This window comes from Orbicella faveolata, unplaced genomic scaffold (genome assembly GCF_042242905.1).
Source record: "Orbicella faveolata isolate gen_17 unplaced genomic scaffold, um_ofav_v1 contig_36, whole genome shotgun sequence".
NCBI classification, from domain to species: Eukaryota; Metazoa; Cnidaria; class Anthozoa; order Scleractinia; family Merulinidae; genus Orbicella; species Orbicella faveolata.
This window is the reverse complement of record NW_028301565.1, coordinates 6,834,821-6,861,969: the sequence shown is the minus strand read 5'-3', so window position 1 is coordinate 6,861,969 and position 27,149 is coordinate 6,834,821. Positions and strand designations below refer to the sequence as shown.

General features: G+C 40.1%; 1 protein-coding gene across 1 annotated transcript; it reads left to right on the top strand.

The window, feature by feature from the left end:
* Positions 1 to 134: 134 nt before the first annotated feature.
* Positions 135 to 26,644, top strand: LOC110063805 (spectrin alpha chain, non-erythrocytic 1-like). The gene is made up of 60 exons (XM_020770800.2): positions 135 to 446; positions 1,480 to 1,605; positions 2,081 to 2,221; positions 2,599 to 2,787; positions 2,939 to 3,030; positions 3,409 to 3,553; positions 3,766 to 3,882; positions 4,092 to 4,156; positions 4,484 to 4,592; positions 4,721 to 4,822; positions 4,926 to 5,063; positions 5,440 to 5,550; positions 6,480 to 6,713; positions 7,023 to 7,227; positions 7,494 to 7,536; positions 7,666 to 7,735; positions 7,982 to 8,050; positions 8,339 to 8,455; positions 8,622 to 8,801; positions 8,974 to 9,043; positions 9,191 to 9,258; positions 9,446 to 9,595; positions 9,712 to 9,804; positions 9,916 to 10,047; positions 10,988 to 11,139; positions 11,331 to 11,445; positions 11,730 to 11,813; positions 11,902 to 12,006; positions 12,503 to 12,594; positions 12,747 to 12,891; positions 13,301 to 13,417; positions 13,523 to 13,587; positions 13,948 to 14,047; positions 14,222 to 14,370; positions 14,590 to 14,638; positions 14,882 to 15,132; positions 15,488 to 15,650; positions 16,144 to 16,228; positions 16,767 to 16,951; positions 17,582 to 17,686; positions 17,788 to 17,897; positions 18,533 to 18,631; positions 18,709 to 18,829; positions 18,928 to 19,049; positions 19,197 to 19,329; positions 19,522 to 19,620; positions 19,749 to 19,796; positions 19,957 to 20,068; positions 20,549 to 20,625; positions 20,880 to 21,016; positions 21,170 to 21,242; positions 21,391 to 21,507; positions 21,873 to 21,988; positions 22,642 to 22,705; positions 23,036 to 23,148; positions 23,403 to 23,552; positions 24,052 to 24,207; positions 25,072 to 25,218; positions 25,659 to 25,809; positions 25,989 to 26,644. The coding sequence occupies exons 1-60, from the start codon at positions 201 to 203 to the stop codon at positions 26,115 to 26,117; spliced, it is 7,248 nt and encodes a 2,415-aa protein (XP_020626459.2). The 5' UTR covers positions 135 to 200; the 3' UTR covers positions 26,118 to 26,644.
* Positions 26,645 to 27,149: the final 505 nt, after the last annotated feature.

The following is a 27,149-nucleotide window of genomic DNA, read 5'->3' as shown; positions in this document are numbered from 1 at the left end:
CGGATACAAAATAAAATTATTCATTCTATCATTTCTTGACAAAAATGCTTTCTAGAAAGCTCTTTTCAAGAGATACCCTCCACCCACTACTCGGTATTCTTTTGTCATATTTGTATCACGTGATCATATCGCTTCACTGGGCGATTCCTTCATTCTTGAATACAATTTCGGCGCGTTGCCTTTTGCAGTAAGTTTCCAAAATGGCTGAGGTAGAAGCTCGTCAAATAGCCATTCTAGAAACTGTTGAAGACATTCAAAATCGGCGTGATCAAGTTTTACGGCGCTATGCGGAGTTCAAAGAAGCAACTCGACTCCGGCGGCAGCGATTAGAAGATGCGAAACGCTACCATCAATTCAAGCGTGATGCAGATGAAGTCGAAGCGTGGATCAACGAGAAACTGCAGATCGCTTGCGATGAATGCTACAAGGATCCAACTAATCTTCAGGTAACTTTTTTCTAGGGTTTCGAGAGAACTGTGATCGGGAAAGTAGTGTTTTATAGTGTTAAACACCAAACTTACTTCTCCCTCGACAACGCCCCGCGCAAACCCGAATACAAAATTAATCTAGATCTGTCTGGTTAAATTGCAGTTATGTGGAATACACCGTGAAGCTAAAATTTTCGTCCCCTAGTTATTTTTAGGTTTATCTACGAGCATTCTTTTTTTAAGGCAACTAGAAACGTTTGAGAATCAAAGAAGCTTGCATTGTAAATCCAAGCGTGCGTGACCAGACAGCATAGTGGGTCTGAAATTGATTCATAGAATCAAAGTCTCTTGTAGGTGTTCACAATATCAAGATGCATCAAGAAGAGCAAATCGCAATAAAATTTGTCCTCGAATCGCTATTTCCCGGGCTTGTTATTTCTGAATAGTGCAAAGTGTTGCAGTACCAACAAATTACGCTTGTATGATCATTGACCATGAATGTTATTCCATTACTCACGACGTTGGGAAGAAGATTTTAATTGTTGTTTACAGGACAGGAGTAGTTTCTGTTGTCTTAAATCATGCTATCACTCTTTATTTTATTGATTTCAAAATTATTCGATGTGGCATTTGAATGCCTGGCAAGCTATTATTGACATAATTTATTCTGGTGTGCTTGCATGTTATGAAAGGAACATTACATGTTAATTTCACAAAGTGGTCACGCGGAAGGGAAGCTTGTCTTTGTGCAGCTCTCCATGTCGTGATTGAAGAATTGAACTTGGTTTTTGCTGCTGAATTCCAACTATGCATAGGAATACAAATCACCTCTTTATGGAAAACACAGTTGCAATGTTTTATTTGAGACATCCTTTTTTCCATGATCCAATAGTCCAATGCATGTGTTAGTTGTGCCTCGAAAGATTTCTATTGAAAAGAAAACCTGGTTGCTCTGCACCACCTTGCTGAAATTATTAAAAGTATTTTTACCATAGTTTTGTGAAAGTTCAGTCTGAAGCCAGGTTGATCTGTAATCTCTTTATTATTTCAGGGAAAACTTCAGAAGCATCAGGCTTTTGAAGCAGAGATCTCAGCTCACAGCAATGCTATTGTTGAACTTCAAGAGAATGGAGAAGGCATGATCAGTGAGTCTCATTATGCCTCTGAACTTATCAGAGTGAGTAGTCATTTTATCACTATTCCATGTTTTCAAGTTGTTTTTGTTATTGTTGAGTGTATTTTTTGGAAGCCATGTGTAACAACTGTGGCACCTGTACCATGAATTTTGTCACAGACTTAGAATGCACAGTGTGGGTTGACGTATGGCTAGCTCAACATTGTTTGCTGGATCAAGTAAGCCCTGTATGACTGTGTTGTGTTTATAGGCAGGACACTTTTCATCTCAGTGTAAAATTGATGCTGGCAAATTTAATTCTGGGGCTACATGTAGCACTGCAATAGACTGGCATCTTATCTAGGTGGAAGTAGAAATACTTCTAGGCATTTTATGCTACTGAAATCAGAGATAAGCACCAACCAAAGGCAACTAGGCTCCAATGCAGACTTAGAGTACTTTGATTTTCCTTGTCATTGAAATGTTATTTTGCTCTATGGATACTTCTAACATTACTATGTAAATGTTTATCTGACAGGAGCGGCTTGATTCCCTCATTAAGCTGTGGGAGCTACTGCTTTCTAAGTCAGCAGAGAAAGGTCGCATGCTTCTTTTCACTCAGAAAAGAGTACACTTCCTCCGTGAAACAGAAGAAGTCATGTCCTGGATTTTGGAGAAGGTAACATCCTGTTTGCAAAGACATGCTAAAAAAGGTTTATACTATCCAAAGACTGATATGTCTTTCTTCCTTTTTAACAGAAATCCTAGATTTTGTTGTATAGTTAAACTGCAAATTATGCTGATCTCCTTCTTGACTTAGAGAAATTATACATGTCCTGTGTCAGTGGTCACTCACACTGATTCTAAGACCATAATGTGGAAGTGTTCAAATGGCTTTTCCAACAACTTTTATAACTTCGAGGAAACAGTGTTAGGTAGATGGTAATGCTCAAAAACATCCACATATCTAGGGCGTTCATGCCAAAGGTTGCATGTAAAATGTAGGTATTGATGTGACATTCCTTGACAGGTTAAAATGTGATTGTTACATTTCAGGAAGCAATTGCCACTTCAGAAGAGGTTGGAAGAGACCTTGAACATGTTGAAGTGCTGCAGAAGAAATTTGATGACTTCTTAAAGGATATCCAGGCCAATGAGTCTAGGATCACATACATCAATGATCTTGCTCATCAACTGGGTGATGAAGGCCATCCAGATATAGAACTGATCAGCACAAAGCAAACGGTAAGGAATTAGAATTCTTGAAGTCAGTATAACACCTCACCTAGGCGTGCAATATGCTTTCAGTTTTTGACTTGTTATTTTGGGCGACAAAGATGTGTTTCAGACTCATCAATGTTACTGTTAACAATAAACTGTTTCCTCGTTCATGTAGGAAGTTAATGAAGCATGGGAAAGGTTGAAGATGCTGGCACTAAAACGCCAAAAGAGACTTGCAGGAGCTCAGCAAATACACAGCTTCTATCGGTAAAAAGTTCTGTGTTAGTACTGTACATGTGTGTAACTAATATTTAAGATAGGTGTGACCTTTTGGATTGAAATGCATTCATAGTTAAGGTTTGTTGCATGTAAATGTTAGAAAAAAAATATTTAACTTCTCCACTTGATTTGCAGGCTTCTGTTATGAGTCTGTTTCCTGTGATTTATTTGGCCAAATACATTTCAATGCAAATACATTTACAAATGTAACATTTTGTGACAAGCTGTAAGACTCAGTTTGGTTGTTGTAGTCATCACCTTCATCATCATCATTAAGGCCTCGACTACTTAAATTTTTTCTTATTGGAAAAAGAGCATGAACATTACTAATTCCTTTTTTCTTTTCTTTTTTTTTTTTTCGAACAGTGATGCTGATGAAACCAAGAACTGGATCAATGAGAAGGACAAAGTGCTGTCTTCAGATGACTATGGAAAGGATCTTGCCAGTGTCAATGCCCTGTTAAGAAAGCATGAAGCATTAGAAAGAGACTTAGCTGCAGTGGAAGACAAGGTAATGATTTTCTCTTTGTGAAAACCCAGTTTTAATATTTAGACATTGGAAATTTGTGTCCTATCTTACTTGGAATTATGAATGTGATCTATATTTAGGAGTACATGTAATTAACTTTGATTTGTAGTTTTGAGATAAAGACTTGAGACCAGCATGTATTAAGAGGTACATGCATTTGTTAACCCCATTTTTTTTTTACCATATCTTCACAGGTGACGGCCCTTGGCCAGGAGTCAGATCAATTGCAAGAAGCCCATCCAGACAGTGCTGATGAAATTGCTGCAAAGCAAGATGAGATAGTCACGGCATGGGGAAACCTCAAGGACAAGGTGGGCTATATGGATTTATCATAATTACTGCCTTTTTAGGTAGCAATTATACATTGTTAAATATCTGCATGTTTCAGTTGAGAAGCAAGAAATTGATTTTGTTTTGTAGTATCCTTGGCTAATGTTAATCTCTTTTCCATCTGTGTTAGTTTTCTTTGCACTCCAAATATTAATGTGCTGATCCAACTGTATTTCTTGATTTATTTCAGTCTGGAGTAAGAAAGACAAGGCTAGAGGACTCATACAGGCTTCAGAGATTCATCAGTGATTACAGGTAAAATGCAGAGCAACGCTCACCTGATAATTTCACTGATTGCCGTTTTTTCCTCCCCATTGTACAACTAGCGTAAATCACATTGGCATAAGAAGCCATAAAACTTCATACATGTAGTCTACATACATGTATCAAACTTAGATACAGACAGACAGACAGACAGACAGACAGACCTGTACATATACACTGTATCCTAAAATCTTTTGATTTGTTTTAAATCAACTCTTTACATTAACTGTTAACTAATCATACTTTGTTTCTCATCTCAAGATGCATACACGTACATGTATGTTATTCCATGCTGATTTTTATTCTATGTATTGTTAGGGACCACATCTCATTTATAAATGAAATGAAAGTCTTGATCCAAAGTGATGAACTGGCAAAAGATGTTGCAAGTGCAGAAAGTCTTCTGGAGAGACACCAGGAACACAAGGTATAAGTCAATACTCTCTCGGAATGCAAGGAACTCTTAAGACCAGCAAAATGAAGTCTTTGTTTTGTGTGCCACCAAATGTAACTACAGTATAGGTGATATTTACATGGATGTATTTCTGGCTTTAGGGTTACATTGATGCTTCAGAGGATGGATTCAAGAAGTTTGCTGATGATGGAGAAGAACTTGTCAATTCTAATCATTATGCCAGTGATGAGATCAAAGAAAAGGTAAATATCAGACTCAATGTCTGAATCATACTTGAAAGAGAAAATGTCGTGCTAAGTTGTGTGTTTATTTCAAGTATTTTGACTTGTTTTCTGTTGCTTTTAGCTCACAAGCCTGGAAACAGAGAAGATGGAACTGCTAGAGCTGTGGGAGAAGAGACGTGTCCAGTTTGAGCAGTGCATGGAACTGCAGCTTTTTAATCGAGATTGTGAACACGCTGATGCTACCATGACTAAACAAGAGGTATGAACATGTCTTATTACGGCATTACCTGTCAAATGCTTACAGACACTCCACCATGCTCTAACATCTTCAATGGGTAAAATGCTCTTGTCCCTTTTGTTGCCCTTGTTTTTGGAAACCTGTTTGCTTTTCAGTGTTGAGTTATCTGGATGTCCTTCTCTTCAATTACAATCATGTCACAGTCAGAGCTAGTAATGACTGCAAATAAGTATATTCACATATTACTCTTACCCCACAGATATCTAATTGAGGACCTGCACTCCTGCAGAATGCAGTATTTTATACTACCCCACGTCATGCTCATTTTCAAATTAATTAGTCTTTTGGACCTCAACTTCAAATGTATCTTATGAAAATATTTACTGTTACTTCAAAGGCATTTCTTGCTGATGATAACCTGGGGGATTCCCTTGATGGAGTGGAGGCATTGATCAGAAAACATGAAGATTTTGACAAGTCTTTTGCTGCCCAAGCAGAGAAGATCAACGTAAGTGAAGTTGTCATTCCACAATGTACCTGAATTTTATAATCCAGTTTGATTCATATTTTCCTAATAAGTTATTCGTAATAAGTTAATGATATGTTTACGTTTTTTAACACAAATAAAAGGCAAACTGGTTTTAAAAAAATGAACAGAGTTAAGTTTAAACCACCAAAGCTTTTGCAATTACATGTATGGCTTGCATTGTGACGTAGTTATATAGTTCTGCTGTGGAGAAGTCTCCTGGCAGAGAATTGCTTAGCTTGTATGTTGAGCTGGCTTCCAGAGGATGGCCATTCGTTCTGCATGGTCTAGGGTTGAGGGCTTCCTCTTTAGGATTTGAGAATCGCCATGCCATTTGCTGCCACAGAAGTAAAAGTTTTGACCACTATTACTGGTACCTTATTTTCCTTGACCAAAAAGTTTGGATAAATTAGTATGGTCATGCTTTCTTTTTGTTGGTTTTGTGGTGAATATGTTTTTTACTTACAACAGTAGTGTACATCTATTGTCTGAATCCAAGATCAAAACTGTGGAACTCTTTCTCCATTCCCCATGTGAGAAAAGAGAATGAGAGAGCTGGTACCCAGTCATTTGCATCACCCTGTGTGCCAGGCTACTAAGTTCCTTATGGGAAACAGGGATGGAACAGTAGTGAGAGAGCTAGCCTCTTACCAGTGTCGCCTGTGTTCAAATCCTGGGCTCGGCATCACTAATGGGTTGAGTTTGTTGGTTGTTTCTTGCTTTGCTCTGAGGATTAATTTTTTATCGGTGTCCATCAACAAAAACCAACACTTCTTAATTCCAAATCAATCTGGAAACAGTGGACAACGAGCCTCTCTGTGGGATGTGCCAGTGAAAATTTCTATTTAATATTTAATTATGTAGTTATTTATTTGTTGTCTTATAAATCATGTGATTTTTTTTTCTTTCAGAGTATTGATGAGTATGCAAACCGCCTCATTGACAGTAATCATTATGCCACTGATGAGGTTCGTGAGAGGAGAGATGGAATAGTGGAAAGGCGGCAGAACATTGAGGAGCTGTCCAAGGCCCGCAGGTCACAGCTTGAGGAATCTCGTAAGCTGCAGCAGTTTGAGAGAGATGCTGATGAAGTCAAAAGCTGGATCACTGAAAAGCTGAAAATTGCTTGCGATGAATCTTACAAGGTGAGAATCAATGTTACTGTGACACACTGAAATGTAAAGATGGCTATCTTGACCATCTGTGAGATAGTTGGTGGGTAAATTCCATTTTTCCCTAGACGCGATTTAAATGTTAGTAGTCAACACAGAATCAATGTCCTTCAGAGTTGTGGGTAACACATTTAATATGTAGGGAAAGTCTTGGCCTAACACCATATTCTCCCAAGGAGAGGAATGCAAAATGTGGGGAACTGTAGAATTAGGAGGATTGTGATGCTAAAACTGGTCCAAAAGGTTTGGGAAGTAAAATCAAACGTTGTCTTTTGTTTTTAGGATCCAACCAACCTGCAAGGAAAAATCCAGAAACACCAAGCCTTTGAGGCTGAGCTGAATGCCAATCAAAGTCGACTTGATGCAGTAGATAACACTGGAGAACAGCTGATTGGAGACGAACACTATGCTTCAGAACAGATCAGAGAAAGGCTTGATGAGCTGCATAAGCTGTGGGCCTATCTGTTTGAGAGATCAAACGATAAAGGTAAGATGATTACATTTAAGATATATTCTGTTTACTCCAAGCAAAGAAAGTTAGGATGAGGCAAAAAAGTGGACAAAAAATAAGGGAAAATTACAGTTGCACTCTAAGTATGCAATAATAAACTCTTTTTGGTAATTGCATGCACTGAGATTATTGATGGGAAACATTTTGAGTCACTTCTAATAGCTTAAACTGTCAACAAATTGTCAAAAGATGCCAGCTGCCAACCTAATTCTGATTAACTAATAGACTGTTGTATTTTTCAGGGAAGAAATTAAAGGATGCAGCTCAACAACAGCAGTTCAACCGGTCAGTACAGTACTACACCAAGATGACTCTGTCACTGCATGTGTTTGTCTGCACATCAACATTTACCCTTTTTTGAAGTTATAAACATAACAAAATTACTAAGAGCTTTTTGAATTGTTTTATTTGCAGAGGTGCTGAGGATGTGGAGTTATGGTTCACTGAAGTTGAAAACCTTCTCGCTCTTGAGGATGTTGGAAAGGTAAGCTATTGGTAGTAGAGAAAAAGTGTATGCTCTATAAGAAGAAACTAGTTCCTATCCCATCTGTTAGATATGGCATCTTATCAGCTGCTAGCATAGACTGGATGTAAAGGAGACTACATAGAAATATAAAGGGTTTTGGAAGATCCTTGTCCCCTGAGTGTAAGGGTTATAAGTTTTAGGTGTACAATATTTTGTTCCTGTCTTAATTGTAAAATTTTAATTTCTACTGCTCAATTATTACAGGATCTGACAAGTGTGCAGAACCTCCAGAAGAAACATGCTATGATTGAGGCTGATGTCATTGCTCGTGCAGTAAGTAGATAAAAGTTAGAATACTATTGTAGTTGGCTTAACTGATTGGCACAGGCTGTTAGCTCAACCCCTTCCCTTCCTATTTTGGTGGAAAGTTACATATCAGCAGAACAGATGATGCCCCTTTTCCATCATGTCACCCCTAGCCTGTGCACTGGGCTGGATGAAAATTCTTCCAACCAATTATAACATCAATATTCTTATTGTTAATATAAAACTGAGTCATAATTACATGTATTTATCATTGTGTACTCACAAAACAATTTTTTTTTTTTTTTACCATGATAGGATAAAATTGAAGTTGTCAATACACAAGCAGAGACGTTTGCAGAGCTTGACCACTTTGATGCTCCAGCTATCAAGGCAAAGAAAGAGACCCTTAATGCCAGATACCAACAGATACAGGTAATGGTGATCTTACATGAATCGCTTATTGTCACCCCATATTTTATTACCCACTTCTGAATTTTCTTGCTATGAAGACAGTGGACCTTGGTAACCTTTTGAGGGTTTGTCTTTACCACTTTGCAGTATTTTTTTGTGTAAGCTAAATTTCAACTTTAAATTTCAGGCTCCTCTTCTTGCACGGAAAGCTAAGCTTCAGGATGCAGAGAGACTTAAGAGATTCCTCCATGATGTCGAAGATGAAGAGGCATGGATCAGAGAGAAGGAGCCTATTGCTTCATCTACCAACACTGGACGAGATTTGACTGGAGCCCAAAATTTGTCAAAGAAACACCAGGCATTGATGGTAAGTACTGGGAAAAAAAAAAATTACAGTGAATTTCAACTGTTTGTGTGAATAGCTTTGTTTGGATTTTATTAACCCATTCTGGTATTTTACAAGTATATTTTTGTGGCTTTGTCTGCAAGCTACATTCATTTGTATCAGCTCAATCATTCTGTTTGTTTTCATTTTGCAGACTGAAATTGCTAGCCATGAGCCTAGGATCAGAGCGGTGTGTGACAATGGCGTGCAAATGATCGATAACGGTGAGTTGGCCAAAACATGTAGGGCTGTAGCAATCAACTGTCTCTTTTTTGCATGTAAAATCATTGCCATGTACTTGACGCTCTGCACCATACATTTACAAGTGAAAGGCATTCTTCAGCTGAATGTCTTTTCTGTGTTTTGTTTAGGGCATTATGCTGCCGATGAAATCAAAGAGAACATTGACGATCTTGACCAGAAGTGGCTTGAATTCAAGGTGAGAGGAGACTACCCTCAGAAAGTTGACCAATGTTAGTAATAAAACAGATCTTGTAAAGACTCTTTTAAGCAAGTCCAGTATTGGTGGCCATGCTGTAAAACTGAAAGAGAGTAATTTGGGGACTTGAATGGTTATTCCATTAAAATGCAACTTTAAATTACCACATTCTTGATTAAACTTTTAGGACAAGGCAGCAGTACGTAAAGGTCATCTGGATGACTCTCTTCAAGCCCATCAATATCTCGCTGATGTTGCTGAAGCAGAGTCCTGGTTGAAGGAGAAAGAACCATTTGTCACCAGCGATGACTATGGCAAAGATGAGGATAGTGCCCAGGTTAACAGTCTAGCATTTCTTACGTGTTTGTAACCCTTGTATTTATTTTTGTGCACCTGAACACAAGTATTGTGTGCACTTGTGAGCATAACTGATTGCACATTGCATACTTGCAGGCACTGTTGACCAAGCATGACGCCATCATGTCAGACTTGAGAGCTTATGGAACTGTTATCGATGGCTTGAGAGAGCAGAGTCAACACTGTAAGGTAAGCAAAACAGTAAGGGCACCTCTTTTTCTTCCAGTATTTACTATACCTCAAAGATCTGTCTTGTGTGCAGTGCATCTCTTAATGCATGAAGTGTTTATTCTGTTACAGCCTTCAGCTCATGTCACTGACATCTCAGATAAAGAATGTGTGGTTGCGCTGTATGACTACCAAGAAAAGACAGCCAGGGAGGTCTCCATGCAGAAGGGGGATATTTTGACCCTCCTGAATTCTAGCAACAAGGTGAACTCTTTGTCTAGAATGATCTCTTTGATCATATATCCACCTTTAAAATATTCTGAGTATATTCTGAGTCTGAGTATTCAATCAAACACAGCATTTCAGTCAAACTTCTCATAAGCAAGCCCCCTCAGATCCAGAAAGTTTCCACTCAAGGAGGTTGTCAGCTTTTGGGAGGCTGACAGTGACTGTATGCAGTTGGTTATACCCGCTATCAGTGTTGCGTGCATAGGTGACATCTTTTGACATGCCATCTCCCGACATGCTTTGTAACCTGGCCCAGCTAAAAAATGTAAGCACAATGGACTTCTTTGTGGTCGAACTCGACTTTCAGTCATGAAAGATGGATTTATTTGACATCAGGACAAGGCTAGGAGTATCCAGAAGTCATTCTCTGAGAGATAAATTGACTCCCTTGAATGTTTACATCTTTCACATATTTGAAGCGGTAGCAGCCCAGTTCTAGCAGAAGTCATTATTGAGAGCCGATCAACTACACTCAAATTGTTTGATTTATCCCGTAATTCAGGAAACATGCAAAGTTCACAATCTTCTTCGGTCTTTCAGCCATTTGCATGGCATGTCAAGAGATCCCACGTCAAGAGATGGTGGAAACACATCACCTATGCACATAACACTTAAAGTGGGTGTAAATTGACTAAATATCCACTAAGGGGAGAAAGAAAAAAGGAAAAAGTGTGGACTATCAAATCAAGGCACAGATAATCAATTCAGAGGTGGTTTCCCCGGAACTCTGCCAGCATTAAAGTGTTTTAGATACAAACAGCTTGAATTGCAACTTGGGCTTGAGTTTTTGTCACACTACCTCAAACATTTGCTCTGATGGTATTTGATGACAACTTCCTTAAAAAAACAAAAATTATATTAAAGACCTCATATGACTGTCGGGCAAGTTTAATGAATTTCAATTTGTCATTTTCAGGACTGGTGGAAAGTGGAAACAAATGACAGGCAAGGTTTTGTTCCAGCAGCATATGTCAAGAGGATTGACTCCCACAAAGCCTCCCAGGAACTTCTCTCACAGGCTCCTGAAGTGGACTCCGTTGCGCAAAGGCAACAGGCTCTGGATGACAAGTGAGTTTGTCTTTTGTATAAGGCTTAGTTTTATGATCTTGCTGCATTATCATAATCAGAGCAACCAGCCACCCTGCCCCTAGATAGTGATTAGTACGTTCTGGCCGTGATTACTTTCAGATTTAAAAGCATTCTCTGCAGATTTCTCCTTTAAATAATTGTAGTAAACTACATTTCTTTTTCCCTAATAGATATCAAGATCTGATGGACAAAGGGGAAGAACGCAAGAGGAAGCTGGAAGACTCCATTCAACGATACAGTCTGTTGCGAGATGCTCATGAATTGGAGTCGTGGATCAATGACAAGGTTAGTGTCCGTATCAACAAAATTGTGAGCTAGTGAAGGTGTGGACCAAGAACTAATAATTCTCCATGGAAAAAAACTATTAATTACGAGTATGTGACCTTTTATTGGGCTTAATTTGATTGGAAACTGAAGAGTCAGTACTCATTTTACGACTTGATTCCTCTTAAATGACAGAATTTGAGCAGTCTAAAAAGAGACTTTTAATGTGACTTTTAGTATCTCCTTGTGGTTATAACTATGACACATCGCATTGTTGATGTTTAAGAGTGTTTTCTCATTTTCAGGAAGCCATTGTCACCTCTGAGGAGATTGGAAAGGATTACGAGCATGTGGAAGCGCAACAAAAGAAGTTTGATGACTTTGAGAAGGTAAGACTTGTTCATGGCACTTGAATGTTCTCCTTGTTATTATACATCAAAACAACGAACTTAAGTTAACATACTGCTTATTACTCAGGATATGATGGCTAAAGAGGTTCGCATCAGGGAGCTTACTTTACTGGCAGAGAAACTCAAAGTTGAGCACTATGCAGAATATGAGATGATCCGAGAGATGATTGAGGTGAGGATAAATGTTTTGAACTACCAAGTTATGGGTGCTAAAGGATGACAATTTACTAAATGTTTTTCTAAATGCAAAAATTACATACTTCAAATCAATGTATAAATATGTCTGAAACTCTCACTGCTTTTTTTTTTGTTAAAAAAAATCAGTGCAACAAACATCTTTTGAAGAACATGCATTGTTGGTTTTTGAAGCACAATGAAACAATTTCTATTTGTACTGAGTGTTTTTTCTCTTTGTGGAATGGCTCTGATAATCACATTGAGATGTTCAAACTTTCGTAACAATATGTATCATTTTAACTACAGGTAGAAAAAATACGTACATTCACTCAGACAACTACAACAATCACTGTAAGTGATCTATCAGAGTTAAAACTTGTGAATGGTTTGTTCCTACCATGCAACATCATTCAGGGATGTACAGGTTGTTAGCGGTGTCTGCAGGATATGTTTTTGGATTGTATTTGCTACCATTTCCATTTCTTCAACAGAGGCTAAAGCAAAAATGGACCAATCTTGTAACGATGTCCGAACAGAGGAAAGAAAATCTTGACAATGCTCAAGAAATTCATAAATTCCACAGGTAATGTCTAGATGTTTTGATTTTCTGTGTTTTTGATCCAGTTCCTATGTAGATGTTGATCTTGTTAGGCTGAAAAGCAAGAGAAATGCCTGTATTACAACTCCCTTACTATTTATTCATTTTATATTTATATATTTTTTTGCATATTATAGGGATGCTGATGATACCAAGGCATGGATCTCAGAGAAGGACACAGCTCTTTCCACTTCAGATTATGGCCGAGATTTGGCTAGTGTCCAGGCTTTGCAGAGGAAGCATGAAGTGTTGGAGAGGGACTTGGCTGCATTGGAAGAGAAGGTATGATAATGAAGACTCTTTCTACTTGAATGTTGGGTTGCTTTAACTTTATTGTCAGGTGGGCGAGGCAACTGGTAGACTGGCCCACCTAGACTGGCACTAGCTATCTGCAGGCCAGTCCAACGTGCATATTTAATTAATTAAAGTTGTTAGCATTGACAGGGCTGAAAATTGTTTTTCATCAATAATCAGAACATAAGACCTTTGTCTGGACATTGCAGTATCAGTCAGTTGTGTCAGGACAGTTCATTGGATGAATGTTAGCAGTGGTTTGGCGAAGGGTCCCCAGGGGTATCTACGTAAACGTCAGTGTCAGTCTGATGGCTTCAGAACTTGATCAGTGTGCCTGAATGCTATCTCCAACAATTAGAAAATGCCGGATAGTAAAAGTAACTTTTTTTCTCTTCAGGTCCGTGAACTGAATGTTGAAGCTGCCAAGTTGACCTCGAGTCATCCAAATGCAGCACAAGATATTGAATGGAAGCGACATGAATTGGAGGAGGCTTGGGCAAACCTCCGAGAACAGGTAGTTAATGTTATAAAATAATTTGTTGCTTTTGTATTCACGAATTAAGATAAATACACAAGTTTTTGGTGTTCAGTTGTTTAAGTTGCATTATTTCTCTTATAGGCTGCTGCAAGAAAAGGCAAACTGAGAGACTCGTATGACTACTTCCACTTCCTAAATGAATTCAGGTAAGAGTTCTTGTGCTCTTGGCGACTGAAAGTCGCTGGAAATTAATCAAACCAAGTTGTAACTTGTTCAGTTAACACACTCCTGTTATAAAGTGGGCACCCTGGGGTTGCCTGCTTTACAATAGGCTCTGATCGTCTGACTAAAAGAAGTGTTTGAAACTAAGAGCCATGTGCCTGACAAAATTTCCAGTGTAGATTAGTGTCTGCTTTGTCAGAGAGAACAGAGAGAAATGTCCATTCATAGTGATGTTTCTTTACCATTACTTAAGTAATTCTCACATGGTCTGTATAATGTAAGCAGTCATAAAGTTCGACTCATAAATAATATCCTAACTTTGGAGTTGCTTTGAATCATTTCAGAGATCTTACTTCCTGGATCAATGGTATCATGGCACTTGTAACTTCAGATGAGCTTGCTAAAGATGTGGCTAGTGCTGAGGCACTCTTGGACAGGCATCAAGTATGACACACACACACATCAAACAATGTATAAATTAATTGTTACTCTCATACAACTGATACTAGTCATATTTGCAGATAAGACAGAGCAGAGTTTTTTATATAGAATATCTCAATACGTTTACTGTAATTGAATATCTGTCATTGTGATGTCGCGGAAATTTGTATTTGACAGGAACACCGTGCAGAAATCGATGCTAGGGACAGCACATTCCAGGCTTTTGAAGATTTTGGCAAGGACTTGTTGGACAAAGAACACTATGCCAGTCCTGACATCCGTGAGAAGTTGGATACCATGGCTACAGAGAGAGAAGAACTGGAAAAGTAAGATGACGTAACTGCTGTTGGTCATTGTGGCTGGAATAAATATGTATGAAGTCAAATGTAATTATGATATGCTGCTTGCTCTATGGAAGTAACATTCGCCTGTCTTGTAACCCTGAACTAGTATTCCATTATTTTAGGGCTGTTTGTTTTGTCTTGAAAACTTTGTTTTCATTTGTAGTTTGATATCTGAACTAATTAATTAACTTTATCTTTTAGGGCATGGGCTGCTCGCAAACAGAGGCTGAACGAATGTCTGGAGTTACAGGTTTATTTAATATCAATCTGTTTGTGTATACCGTATACTTGATTGCTTTTGACGTGATGATTGTTTAGATAATTGCTATGATTGTAAAACAGCAACAAGGATATATAATACTTTCTACTCAATACTCACATTTTTGTTATCCGGTTGTCCTGTTGGTGTGTTTCAGCTTTGATAAGAAGAAGAGTTGTCTAAGTAGTGTGTAACTTAAGAGCGTTAGATGACGTCTTCTCAATCCTTTTTCAGTTGTTTAACCGAGATGCTGAACAGCTGGAGCAGTGGATGGCAACCCGTGAGGCCATCATTCAGAGCGAGGATGTAGGAGAGGCTGCCGAGGGTGCAGAGGCCCTGATCAAGAAACACGAAGACTTCACTAAGACGCTGGCTGTGCAAGACGTCAAGATCAATGCACTGAAGGACAATGCCGACAGGCTGATTGACAACAATCACTATGATTCCCCTGCTATTGCTGAGAGGATCCATGCAGTGTTGGCCAGGTAAAGCAAAGATTACTGTACGTGAGGTTCTGGAAGTATACCTCAGAGAATGTCTAAGACCATGCGTTGTACACTCTCAAAGACAGGCAACTTTGAGAGCTTTCCTTTAATCTAAATGCATGACAATCGTTTGCAGTGCACCAATCAATGTACATTTGTGTGTTATCACTTTGGTCCCAGTCATTTAAAAGTTGGATATAATGCCATCCACAAAATATATATCGCTATCCACGGGATGCATGTTAACAAAACGAACTACTCTATCTGCTCAATAATGATTTATCCATTGGCAAACATCATGTATCCATTAAATAACCAAGCCTTACTCTTTTATGTATCTGTTTCTGTCTTGTAGGTGGGCTACCCTGAAGGCAGCCCTTGTTGAGCGTCGGTCTAAGCTGGGTGAATCAAAAACCATTCAACAGTTCAGTCGTGATGCTGAAGACATTGAGGCATGGGTCAGTGAAAAACTCCAGACTGTTCTGGATGAATCTTACAAGGATCCGACCAACCTGCAGGTAACGAGATATATTTTCTGATAATTTATGTGTCATTTTCATTTGTCACGCTAAAGAGTTGATCATAGTGCCATTTGAGTATATATGGCTACAGCTTGAAGCTTATTCCAGTTGCCCCACCCTATGGTCTGTATTATCTAGGTAAGAGGTACAGTATTACTATCAGAAGGCTTTTTTGGGGGGAAGATGAAGATAATGATTACTTTTGATTATGTAAACGCAATTAAATGCCAGGTGAGCTTTTACGCAAAAACGTGATATCTTCACATTCACATGTGAAAAGGTCACTGTTGCCATGGTTACATAGTCACGCCTTTCACAGCTGAAGTGAAACGGTTTGGTGTGCTTCGTGTTTGCTGTGCTCACTCGTAAAATATTTTTCAATAATTAAAAGAAATTTTGCAATATCCTCTATATATTTAGCTCTTGGCATGGAGTTGTGGAGATTTTTCCACACAAGCAATCGTCTAACTTACTGGTTATGTTTTATTAGTCCAAGTTCCAGAAGCATCAAGCATTTGAAGCAGAAGTTTCAGCCAATCAGGAAAGAGTTCTGGAGACAATTAACTTAGCAGAAGGTGAGTGACAAGCTAACAGTGATCCACATTGCGTTTCTCCTTACAATTTCGATACATTGTTAAACAGGTAGATAATGAGATTAGAGGATGTCGTCAACTTGCAATGTTATGTTGGTTCACTTCGACTGAAAAGATTAAAAAAATTATTGTGATCTTGAAGAGGATTAGGATTGAACGTGTAAAATCGTGTAGACTGTGTTGTATTTGAGAAGACACTGTGCTGATTCAGTAATGTTATAAAAGGACTGAGGAAAGATTTACCTGAATATTATGACTATTTGAAACCAAGAGAATGCGTATAGCACTGTTATGTATATTACAAAGAGGAGACCTTTAGTCGTAAAGAAATAACGAAAAATTGAAATATACGAAGTGTAACATCCTGTGGACAAACTTGAAAAAAGTGTTTGGCAAGTTGCGCTCTGTGGCTTGGCTCCTCATGCATGGTTGTTATAATGCCAGGTAAGTCAATCCAATTGTTTAAGACTACATGTCAAAATAAAGTGATATTTCTTACGTTGTACTCTGTCTTTAACAGGCCTGATTGAACAGCGCAAGTGTGCAGGAAGCGAGGAGATCGTGAAGGAAAGGATCACCAAACTTCAGCAGCAATGGGAGTATTTGGTACAGAAGTCAAGTGAGAAGAGCCAACATCTAAAGGAATCTAATCAACAGCAACAGTTCAACACTAACGTCAAGGAATTAGACTTCTGGCTTGGAGAGGTGAGGGGTGAAAATGCTTCTCACTTAGAATGGCTGGAACACGTTTTCTCTAAAGTGATTGTCTCTGTTGCTGCTTTGTTTTTCTCGATGAGGAAGATTTGGGTATTCACAGTGGAAGATGGGCCCTATTAACAGTGTGGGTTAGGAGGGGAGCTTTCACTTTTGTTTTAAACCTAGAAAGGATGACACAATATGATGTGCTTCGTCCATCGAGGCACGTGTAACAGGGAAGTTACATTTTCCGAAGAGTGGCAACAAAGAATTTACTTCACGTTTATTTTGACTGATTATACACCCGTAAGTCAATCGATGTTGAATATGACTGCTTTTAGAATGAACACTGACCCGGTGTCTTACCTGGGTTGAGTTTGTTGGTGGTTCTCGCCTTGCTCCGAAGATTTTTCTCCAGGCACAACGGTTTTCCTTCCTCCACAAAAACCAACATCTCCAAATTCCAATTCGACCAGTGTAGGGGACCCGCATAAAAACCAGACTGATGTGGCTTCCTATCTAAATATTATAATTTAATACTCCTTAGAAAAGTTGTGGAAAGAGAGAGTTTCCTTGTTTACGCCTGTGAGTTGGAGCTTAATTTATGTTCACCGGCTCTGTTGCACGATCTTTTTTTAGGTTGAAGCTTCCCTGTCCCATGATGATTATGGTCGCGACCTGGCCAGTGTGCAGAATCTCATCAAGAAGCACCAGCTTGTGGAAGCTGACATTGCCGCTCATGAGGTGTGTTTTGTTGTCAGGAATTCATGGTTGCATCACTCCGCTCTCTGGGCTAGAGCCATGAATGTGTAATGTTACTTACATTTTATGGTTCTTTCTTTTAGGATCGCATTACAGATCTCCAAGCTCAAACCCAGCACTTTGCCGAGGTTGGCCATTTTGATGCCGACTCTTTGCAGGATAAATCCCGTCAAATTGCTGATCGTTATGACAAGTGAGTTAGGCCGCCCCTGCTAATTAGTTTACCTTTATCCTCAGATTCTACTGTGCAGCATTTTGTGTTGGCAAGATCTTACAGTACTTGATCAGTTTGCTAAAATTCACAGGGAAAGGGGTTTCTTTGATTCATTACCGGTATATAGGGATTTCACTGAGGTCCGGGCGCTCGGCAAATTGACCGGCTGTGAACAGAACTTTGTCCGGCTGCTTCATCGATATTTTATATAGTACTGTTGCTGTCTCGTAGTATTTTAATGTGTTTAACAGTCTTCTAAAAAGTTGAGCTTATTTCAAGTCAAAGAAACCACGATTGTTCTGTGGTTTTAGTAGTGTCATTTCCCTTGCATCTTCAAACTGCAAAGCAAATTCGACCAATCGATTACAAAAACAAATATTCTCCATGTAAGCCCACTTGGAATGTGTCAAAGTTACGAACAAAATTACGAGCTTGGCGGATTTTCTGCTCGGATGTCATATCCTGATGCCCTCCTGTTAAAAACCTTAATGAAGCCCCTGCAATTTATTTATATCAGTATGTTGACCGCACAATAAACATTATTGGAAGTTTTAGCAGCAAACAATTAAGGTCAAGCACCATTTATTAACCATGGGTATTTTTTCAAAATTCAGGGTGAAGGACATGGCTTCCGATCGCCATAAGAAGTTAGATGAGTCCAATGCTCTGCACCAGTTCTACCGGGATGTGGATGACGAGGAGTCCTGGATCAAGTGAGTAGCGTATTAGGTTTTAAGAATGCAAGAAGTTCAATTGACATAAGCTAAATTTGGTCTTTTTATTTGATCAGAGAGAAAAAACTGTTGACAAGCTCTGAAGACTACGGCAAGGATTTGACTGGAGTACAGAACTTGCGCAAGAAACATCAGCGCTTGGAAGCTGAACTAAACACACATGAGGCGAGAATCCAGGTAGGAAACTAAACATATAACTTCTCACTACCTCATGGCTACAGAGATTTCATTCAATGTTCGGAGAATTTGGATCTGAATCACATCTTTTCTTTCAGGCTGTGCTGTTGTGTGGCCGTAAATTTATCGACGAGGGACATAGCAGCTCGGATGAAATCAAGGCTCGCTGTGACCAACTGCAGGAAAACTGGGATGAACTCAAGAATCTTGCAGAACAGAGGTGTGTATGAGTGATGGTGTCTGCGTAGTTCTGGACAATTAACAAAATTACTGTTTGTAAGGGCCCCTAGTTGCCTGTCATACCCGTTTTACTGTTGCTGTAGTGAATTTGTCCTGTTCTAACTGTTAATTGCTTTTTATTTTACAGGCAGCACAAACTGGACGAGTCTCTTGCCTACCAGCAGTTCAGTGCTAATGTTGGTGAAGAGGAATCGTGGATCAATGAGAAGAATACACTTGTTGGAAGCGATGACTATGGTGATACGCTAGCCGCAGTTCAGGTGAGGCGGTTGTGGCTTGCCTTAGATCTTCCAGATGATTAATGTTTTGTCCCACAGTCAGAGAGTTCTAAATGTGTCAGCATTTAATCAGTGGTGCGCTAGATCGCCAGCCATGCCTAGGGAAAACAGAACCATTGGTCTTTCGAAAACAAAAGAGGCCTGCTCATTAAGTCAAAGTTTTTATTTTATTAGGGTCTGTTGAAGAAGCATGAAGCGTTTGAAACAGATCTGGAAGTTCACAGGGAGAGAGTACAGGACATTGAAGATGCTGGAAACAAGCTCATTGAAAAGGTGAATTCCTATGCACTGTATAAACAAGACTGTAGAGGAACTATTGCTTTCAATTGCCTTCCCACTCCCACTATTTCTGTCCCCATTTTAAGACCAGAATGTTAATCAAAGCGCATTTTTTCCTGCAGGGAAATCACCAATCTGAACTGATTGAACACAGGATTTCGTCCATTAAGGTAACAGCTCTATCAAAGAACTACTACAGTTACAATAGTCTTCTTTGGGGTCTTAATTTGGGACGTCCCGCAAAACCACTCTGTGCGTGATGACCTAACCCTTTCAGCTTTTAACCATGAATGAGTGGCTCACTTATGGGTATTTTTTTTTCTTGTGTAGAGCAAACTGCAGGAGCTGGAGAGAATGGCATCCTATCGAAAGTCCAAGCTGAATGACAACTCAGCGTTCTTGCAGTTTAACTGGAAGGCTGATGTGGTGGAATCTTGGATTGGTAAGTACAAGCCTGTTAGAGCGGTTTCCAATCGAGTGTCGTAAAACTAAAAACCAAAGTAATCACTCTGTCCTGGCCAATTACAAAGGACAGACAATCCAACGACCTTATTAAAACTCGTAGTGAACACATACAGCTGACGCGAAGCACGGGAAAACGTGTGCGAACGAGTCAGAATTTGTTTGGGTTTTACCTCTGGTTGGATGAAAAATTGGCGCATGTTTTCTAAGCCCATCGTGTGTAGCGTCGTAGTGCAGAACCAGTTACTTTTCGACTCTCGATTGAACACCACTCTATTTCTAAGCGTTTTTGTTCCATTTCGTCGAAAACGAAAGATTAATTTTAAGTTATGCACCAGCAGCTTGTCCCTTAATTCAAACAAAGTTCAGCAGTGTTCCTAGGACGTTTTTTTCTTCAACCTTTTATCTTTGTTTTAAAAGACCCGAGGCTCAAGCGTTTGTTATACATTGATCTTTTTAGGTGACAAAGAAGGAATCGCTCGATCTGATGATCTCGGACGTGATTTGTCTTCAGTGCAGACACTTTTCACCAAGCAGGTAAACTTAAAGAGTTTGAAGAATATGATATTGTGAGCTTGCTCTATAGGGCAGATGATGATTCTATTCAGTTGGAAATGTCCTGCGAAGGAACGTTAAGACATTAACCGAAACACTATTTTTCAGAAAGGGTTAGGAGACTTGGCATTGTCGGGGGAAGTGATCTTGTCTTTCTTGGGGTGGGTGAGAGAGTGAACAAACTCACGCACTGATCACACACAACATCTCCTTTGTACTTTTTTTGTGTCTGTTAGGAAACCTTCGACTCAGGTCTGCAGGCTTTTGAAAATGAAGGAATTGCGCGTGTGACCGTGCTGAAGGATGAACTAGTCCAGTCTCAACACGAGCAGTCACCTGCCATCATTAAACGTCATGATGACCTTATTAGGAGGTGAGCAACACCTCTAACCAATCATTTACGAGGTTGATGTGGTGTGATGTCCGTATTAGGAAGTCAGTAAACCCTCTGATCAACCCTGATTTTCAAGTTCAAAGCGTATCACGGTTTAACAGATGGTATTCCTTGTCTCGTTACTGTCTCTAGGTGGGAGCAACTGTTGGAAGACTCCAGGACTCGTAAAGAACGACTCCAACATGCACAGGATCAGTACAAGAAGGTGATTGTTTCCTTGCTTGACTGCTGTCTTGTTATTTCAGTCAAAAACAGAGATCAAATGCTAGTGTTTTGAAATTGTTGCGTTGTCGTCTTTTTTGTTATTTGTAAAGAAGCATCACTTATAGTCTTCGTCATCTGGTTTGTTCAAGGTGGAGGACTTGTTCCTGTTGTTTGCCAAGAAGGCTTCAGCTTTCAACAGCTGGTTCGAGAATGCAGAGGAAGACCTCACTGATCCAGTGCGCTGCAACTCTGTTGAGGAAATACGTGTAAGTTTTACAGCCCATGTAAACAGACCTTTCTTCACGAGATCATTCTCCCCTTGTTTTAGAGGTGTCTTAAGTCGACGTGGTCAGTAGCACAGTCATATCACTTTGCATATCGCAGCTTAATTGCCGAACCAATCACAAAATTTCACTTGCATGTGGTAGTAGGCCAAATGTTTTGACGTCAGGTTGTCGTAGTGAGAGACGTCTCGTTACTAAGCGACCCGTCACAAAGACTGCGGGCTCAAGTCAACTCCAACGAGGTTAAAATTACAGATCATACTCGCCCCCTCTCTCAAATAAGTTAAGCCCGTAATATTTTAAGGGTGGAGGGATAATTCTTCTGCGTTGTTACGTTATCACCTCAGGCCTTGCAAGATGGACACACACAGTTCCGCGCTTCTCTGGACCAGGCTGAAGATGATATCATGCTGCTCAGGAAGCTTGATCGCCAAATCAAAAGCTACAATGTCTCTATAAACCCGTAAGTACACCAAAAGGCGAACTTTGAAGGGTCAAGGAAGTCTTCGTCAGTTTCACCTTCAAGTTGCAAGTAACAAACCGTATTCTCACATCCGTCCAGTTCGGAACTATCACAATCAGAGCGGTTTTCGCTAGACTGTTCACGGTCCCCTATTTTTTCCGTGAGATCGTAGATGTCGATCGTTGAGTTCGACGGGCCGCCATCTTGGTCTCTTGATGCGAGCGAAACTGGGGAGAGTACAAAATGCCCATATTAACCCCACCGCCACTTCCCACGGGCATTTTGTACTCTCCCCAGTTTCGCTCGCATCGGGAGACCAAGATGGCGACCCGTCGAACTCAACGATCGACATCTACGATCTCACGGGAAAATAGGGGACTGTGAACAGTCTAGGTTTTCGCTAACTGAATAGTGCATCAGTAGGAGATTAAGACACTTAAAAAAAATAAGAACAGTTAAAGACGTAAATAGCCCTTTCTGTTTTATGTCGATGTCTAAAAGTCTTGTTGTCCGGTGGGAGCTAGGAGGATGACACACACAATGCTATGAACGCCAGCAAAGTGTAGAAAACTGCACAACTTTCTGTTAGGCATACACAAATCTGAAAATTGTTATCTCTGTTGAACTAATAAGGCGCTTTTCATTCATGTTAGGTACACGTGGTTCACAATGGAGGCATTGGAGGATACCTGGGAGAATCTGCAGAAGATTATCGAGGTTTGTAAATTGACTTCGTCTCATCTATTCATATCGAGCAACAATTCCTATTCTTACTCGTTCCTTATTCTTACAAATGAAGGTAAATCGACTGGCTTTTCTCTTTAGTGGCCAAAATGCCTTTTTGTCGTCTTGGAAGTGTAGGTATTTGAGTGAGAAGCAAACATAGGAGCTAAACTGATAGACATTTACGGAAGTTAACATCTTGAATCGGTTTTCGTGTAATACGTCGTTTGGATCAGCTGCTCCAAATGTCTCATTTCCCTGTCTTACGCAGACGAATACTGAACTTAAGCTTAACTGAAACAATTGTACTTTGTTCTTTTTCAGGAGCGTGAAGATGATCTGCGCAAGGAAGCCCAACGTCAAGAATTCAACGACAACTTGAGGCAAGAGTTTGCACAATCAGCGAACTCCTTCCATGCATGGCTTTCTGACACAAGGTGAGACGGACACAAACTACTTGCTAAAATAAGATCATAACTAAAGATAACTTTCACGTTCGTCAATCCTTGTTGTGTCAAGGTCAATGCCGTCAAAAGGCCTAGATCTTTCCTGTGAGCTGTAGAAACGGATCTGTTAAGATTAAAGTCATGGCTTAGCGCAACTCCTCGCGAAATAGTATTGAGTATTCTACCGAAGACGTCATAGCTTGCAGAACAAAATTTCTCACTCTAGAATTCTTTCTCTCATTTAGGGTGGCAATGGTTGACGGGCAGGGAGACCTTGAAGATCAGTTGGCAGAGGTCAAGAAGAAGAGTGCTGAGATAGCTGACAGAAAAGAGGACCTAAGGATCATTGAAGATCTTGGCGCTCAAATGGAAGAGGCCCTCATCCTGGACAACAAGTGAGTTCTTCATAGGGTGTTCTTTTTAGTTTGCGCTATTTTTTGACATAGTTCTTTATCATCTATTTTCTTACATCATGACACAATCATCAACCTTTGATTTGTTGTTCTAGTACGGTATTTTGAGTTATTTGGGCCGTGTACAATATTGCCTTAAAATTGAAGGGAACCTGAAAATAGTAAACTAAGATAGAAAAATACCAAAAAGACAATAATACACCATAAAGGGACAAGGATGGTGAAGGATGGAGAAGATTAACACGGATTACAAACGACGAACTTGAAAAATTTAGGCTAAACTTTTCAAGGTGCGCAAGCCGTGGCGTGGCTCCTTCAACCCTGCGATGGACTACAGCATCCCATCCAGGGGGGAGTAGAAATACTCCTAGTTGCTTAATGCTACAGAAACCGGGATAAGCTCTGACTGTGTAGGCCACTTGACCCGACGCGGACTATTTGTGCACCTACATTATTAACATGTGATGTGTTGTTGATATAGATACACCGAACACAGCACAGTGGATCTTGCCCAGCAGTGGGACCAGCTGGATCAACTGGCCATGCGCATGAAACACAATCTGGAACAGCAAATCCAGGCCCGCAATACTACCGGCGTTTCCGAAGAGACCCTCAAAGAATTCACCATCATGTTCAAGTAAGTATTTTGTCCCTACTGTGCAAAACACGAACGATGAACTAAAACAGCAATAGTCTGGCTGTGAACACTACACCGAATGTGCTTTTTTTCTCTTTCAATTTCTTGTGGACTGTAATTGCGATCCTCTTCTTTCCATCCCACTCCGTTCTGAACCAGTTACTTTGCTTTCATCCGTGTCATTCCTCATTTGATTTTCTGTAGGTGGGGTTTGAGAATGCGCGTCCGTATTTGCAGGTGACTCCATCTCTTTCTGCCTCTCCCACCACTCTTTTCACAATGATGCCGTCTTGTTTGCGCGTACAGTCAACTTCCGTTATAGCGAACACCCTCGGGACCGCGATTTGGTGTCCGTAATAGCGAGAGTCCGTAATAGCGGGGTGCGAGAAAATTTTTATGTTATAATATTTGGACAGACTGGACGAACTTATTCATGGCAGCGAGACTGCAAAGAGGGCCTTAAGAGAAAAAGATGAAGAAGTTTTGATTGATGGACGGAAGAAGCGGAAATCGACCAAAAAAGACAAAGACAATCTCAAAAAGCAGAAAAAATAGACTTGATATGTGTGCAAATATTCCAAGATGCTGCTCGGTGTCCGCTATAACGAGAGAGAAAATAATAAAATTGTGACGTTGGGGCCGAATAAAGTATCTGTAAGTCCGTAATAGCGAGAGTCCTTAATAGCGGGAGTTTGTTTCAGTCAAACGTCTGTAACTTTCGCCGGGGATTTAGCTGCTGTCCGTAATAGCGGGTTGTCCGTAATAGCGAGGTGTCCCCAAGGCGGAAGTTGACTGTAGTTTTCCAATGGTGCGCCTGTTAAATTGACAAAAAAACTTCAATTTGCAATACCTCTATTTTTTCAGGCACTTTGACAAGGACAAGACTGGTTACCTGGATCACCAAGAGTTCAAGTCCTGCCTGCGTTCCCTTGGTTACGATCTGTCCATTGTGGAGGAGGGTGAGGAAGATCCAGAGTTTCAAGCCATCCTCAGGACTGTGGATCCGAATGGGTAGGTTGGATTGACGCCTTGAAGGGGCAGTGTGGACTCTGGTGATAAAGATGTAAAACTGTTTTCAATATTTAGCTCACTGGCGAGCCGCATGCTAATCACAGCATCGCTCTTTGTGCTCGTCACGCGTTTCTTAGGAAAGATTGCGTGACGAGCCTGTAGATCTCTTTTTGTAGGAGGTGAAGACAACAGCCTAACTAATCCTCATTCAGGTCAATAGTTTTCACTGAAAATGTGACAAACCAGGATCAAAAAGTTACATAATTTTTTACAGTATAAATTTACTTAACGTTTCACTCTCCAAATGAAAACGTCCCTTTATTGATCGAACTAAACCAAAGTGAAGGAGCTTTCTTAAAGCCCATCTCGTAACGATAAAGTCGCAGATAACGTTTATTGTACACAATGCTGACAGCAGTTCTTCTTCTGTATCTTCGCAGTGACGGTGTGGTATCTATGGGAGAGTACATGTCCTTCATGATCAGCCGTGAGACGGAAAATGTTGGTTCCAGTCAGGAAGTCATCAATGCCTTCAAGGCGCTCACTGAAGGAGGCAAACGTCCTTATGTTACTGAGGCTGAACTCTACCAGGTAATCATTCAAAAATATGGGGATACCGTATCCTGTATGTCATATTATTTCGTCTTGATGCGTTAATTTTAATTTGTAGTGCTTGTGAAGTTGAGCCTCGAGGAGCCTTAACTTTCACGAATTTGGCACGGTTATTTGCCCCCCAGGTATTAATCGTTATTCTCTCTCTCTCGTTCCAGTCTCTCACCAAGGAGCAGGCCGAGTACTGTATCGAACGGATGCGTCCGTACGTCGACGACAAAGGCCGAGAGATTCCGGGAGCCTACGACTACAAAACGTTCTGCGAGGAACTTTTCTCTTCTAGTTAGATTAGTGAGTCCAGCATAAAAATTAACACATTTGGTATGTTTATCTGAAGACATGAAACACCTCACGGAATAGAGTTACAGAAAGAATAACAAGTATAGCTCGTCCTAGAGACATCTGTATGGTCTTATTTACCAGTCAACATCACTTAGTCAGTAAGATAATAAGCATATCTTTCTGGTATCTACCGTGATGACTGTGTATAAGAGTTATCAGTTGTTACCAAGATAATGTTTAGCCAGGATATTGGAAAGCTCTATTATATTAGCAAACATGAGTTCATGTATCGTCAGAAATTTGGGCCAGAGCATGCTTAAACTATCAATAGGAAAGCCGTGTTTCCTAAGGCAGTGGTTCATTTTCAAGGCTTCTTGATCGAGAAGCTTTACTGAAGCATTTCATGTCTTGCTGTTTATTGATTGGTTCCGTTGAGGTGTTTTGTTGCTGTGTGTCAGAGTGTGACCGTCATTTAGCTGTAGTCCGGACGTTGACTCTGTTGAGGATTCATTAAACGTGGTAAAGCAATCAATATGTGGCTGGTGATTTTTATTCTAAGAAGGATAAGGAAAGTGATAATCTAGGAGAAATGGGACAAGCAAATTTCAAATTCTCCGTTTTTGAACATCCGTTTAAAGGAGTCTTGGCTCAAAAGCAGTGTAAGTTTCAAGTGTACTTAGTTCTCTGCAACTGATCCTGGGGTTTCGAGTAGATATCTCTGGTAAATAGTTCGAATACGAAGTAATTGAATTTCAGTTTTAAGCACCTGAGCTTCGCCATGCTTACTTCATGGTAATTTATGACGTCATTGCGCGGTGAGAGTTCTCGATATGGAGCCGGCTAACCTGTTCCAGGCCCTCGGGAAGTGGGGACGATATAAAAGCGGGCAGGCGTTTTCTCTCCCAGTCCCCACTCGTCGGCCGCCCGCTTTTTCGATCGTCCCCCACTGACCGAGAGCCTGGAACAGGCTAAAAGTGTGCAGAAGATTTCTCTTTGGAACTATAAATATTCAACAGGAGAATGAATTATAAACGATC

Bases quoted from the DNA above. Each gene is read 5' to 3' on its own strand.
- LOC110063805 (XM_020770800.2), top strand. From the start codon at position 201: ATGGCTGAGGTAGAAGCTCGTCAAATAGCCATTCTAGAAACTGTTGAA. The intron at 4,593-4,720 runs GTATAAGTCAAT...TTCTGGCTTTAG, and splicing joins AGAGACACCAGGAACACAAG to GGTTACATTGATGCTTCAGA. The intron at 23,149-23,402 runs GTGAGACGGACA...TCTCTCATTTAG, and splicing joins GCATGGCTTTCTGACACAAG to GGTGGCAATGGTTGACGGGC.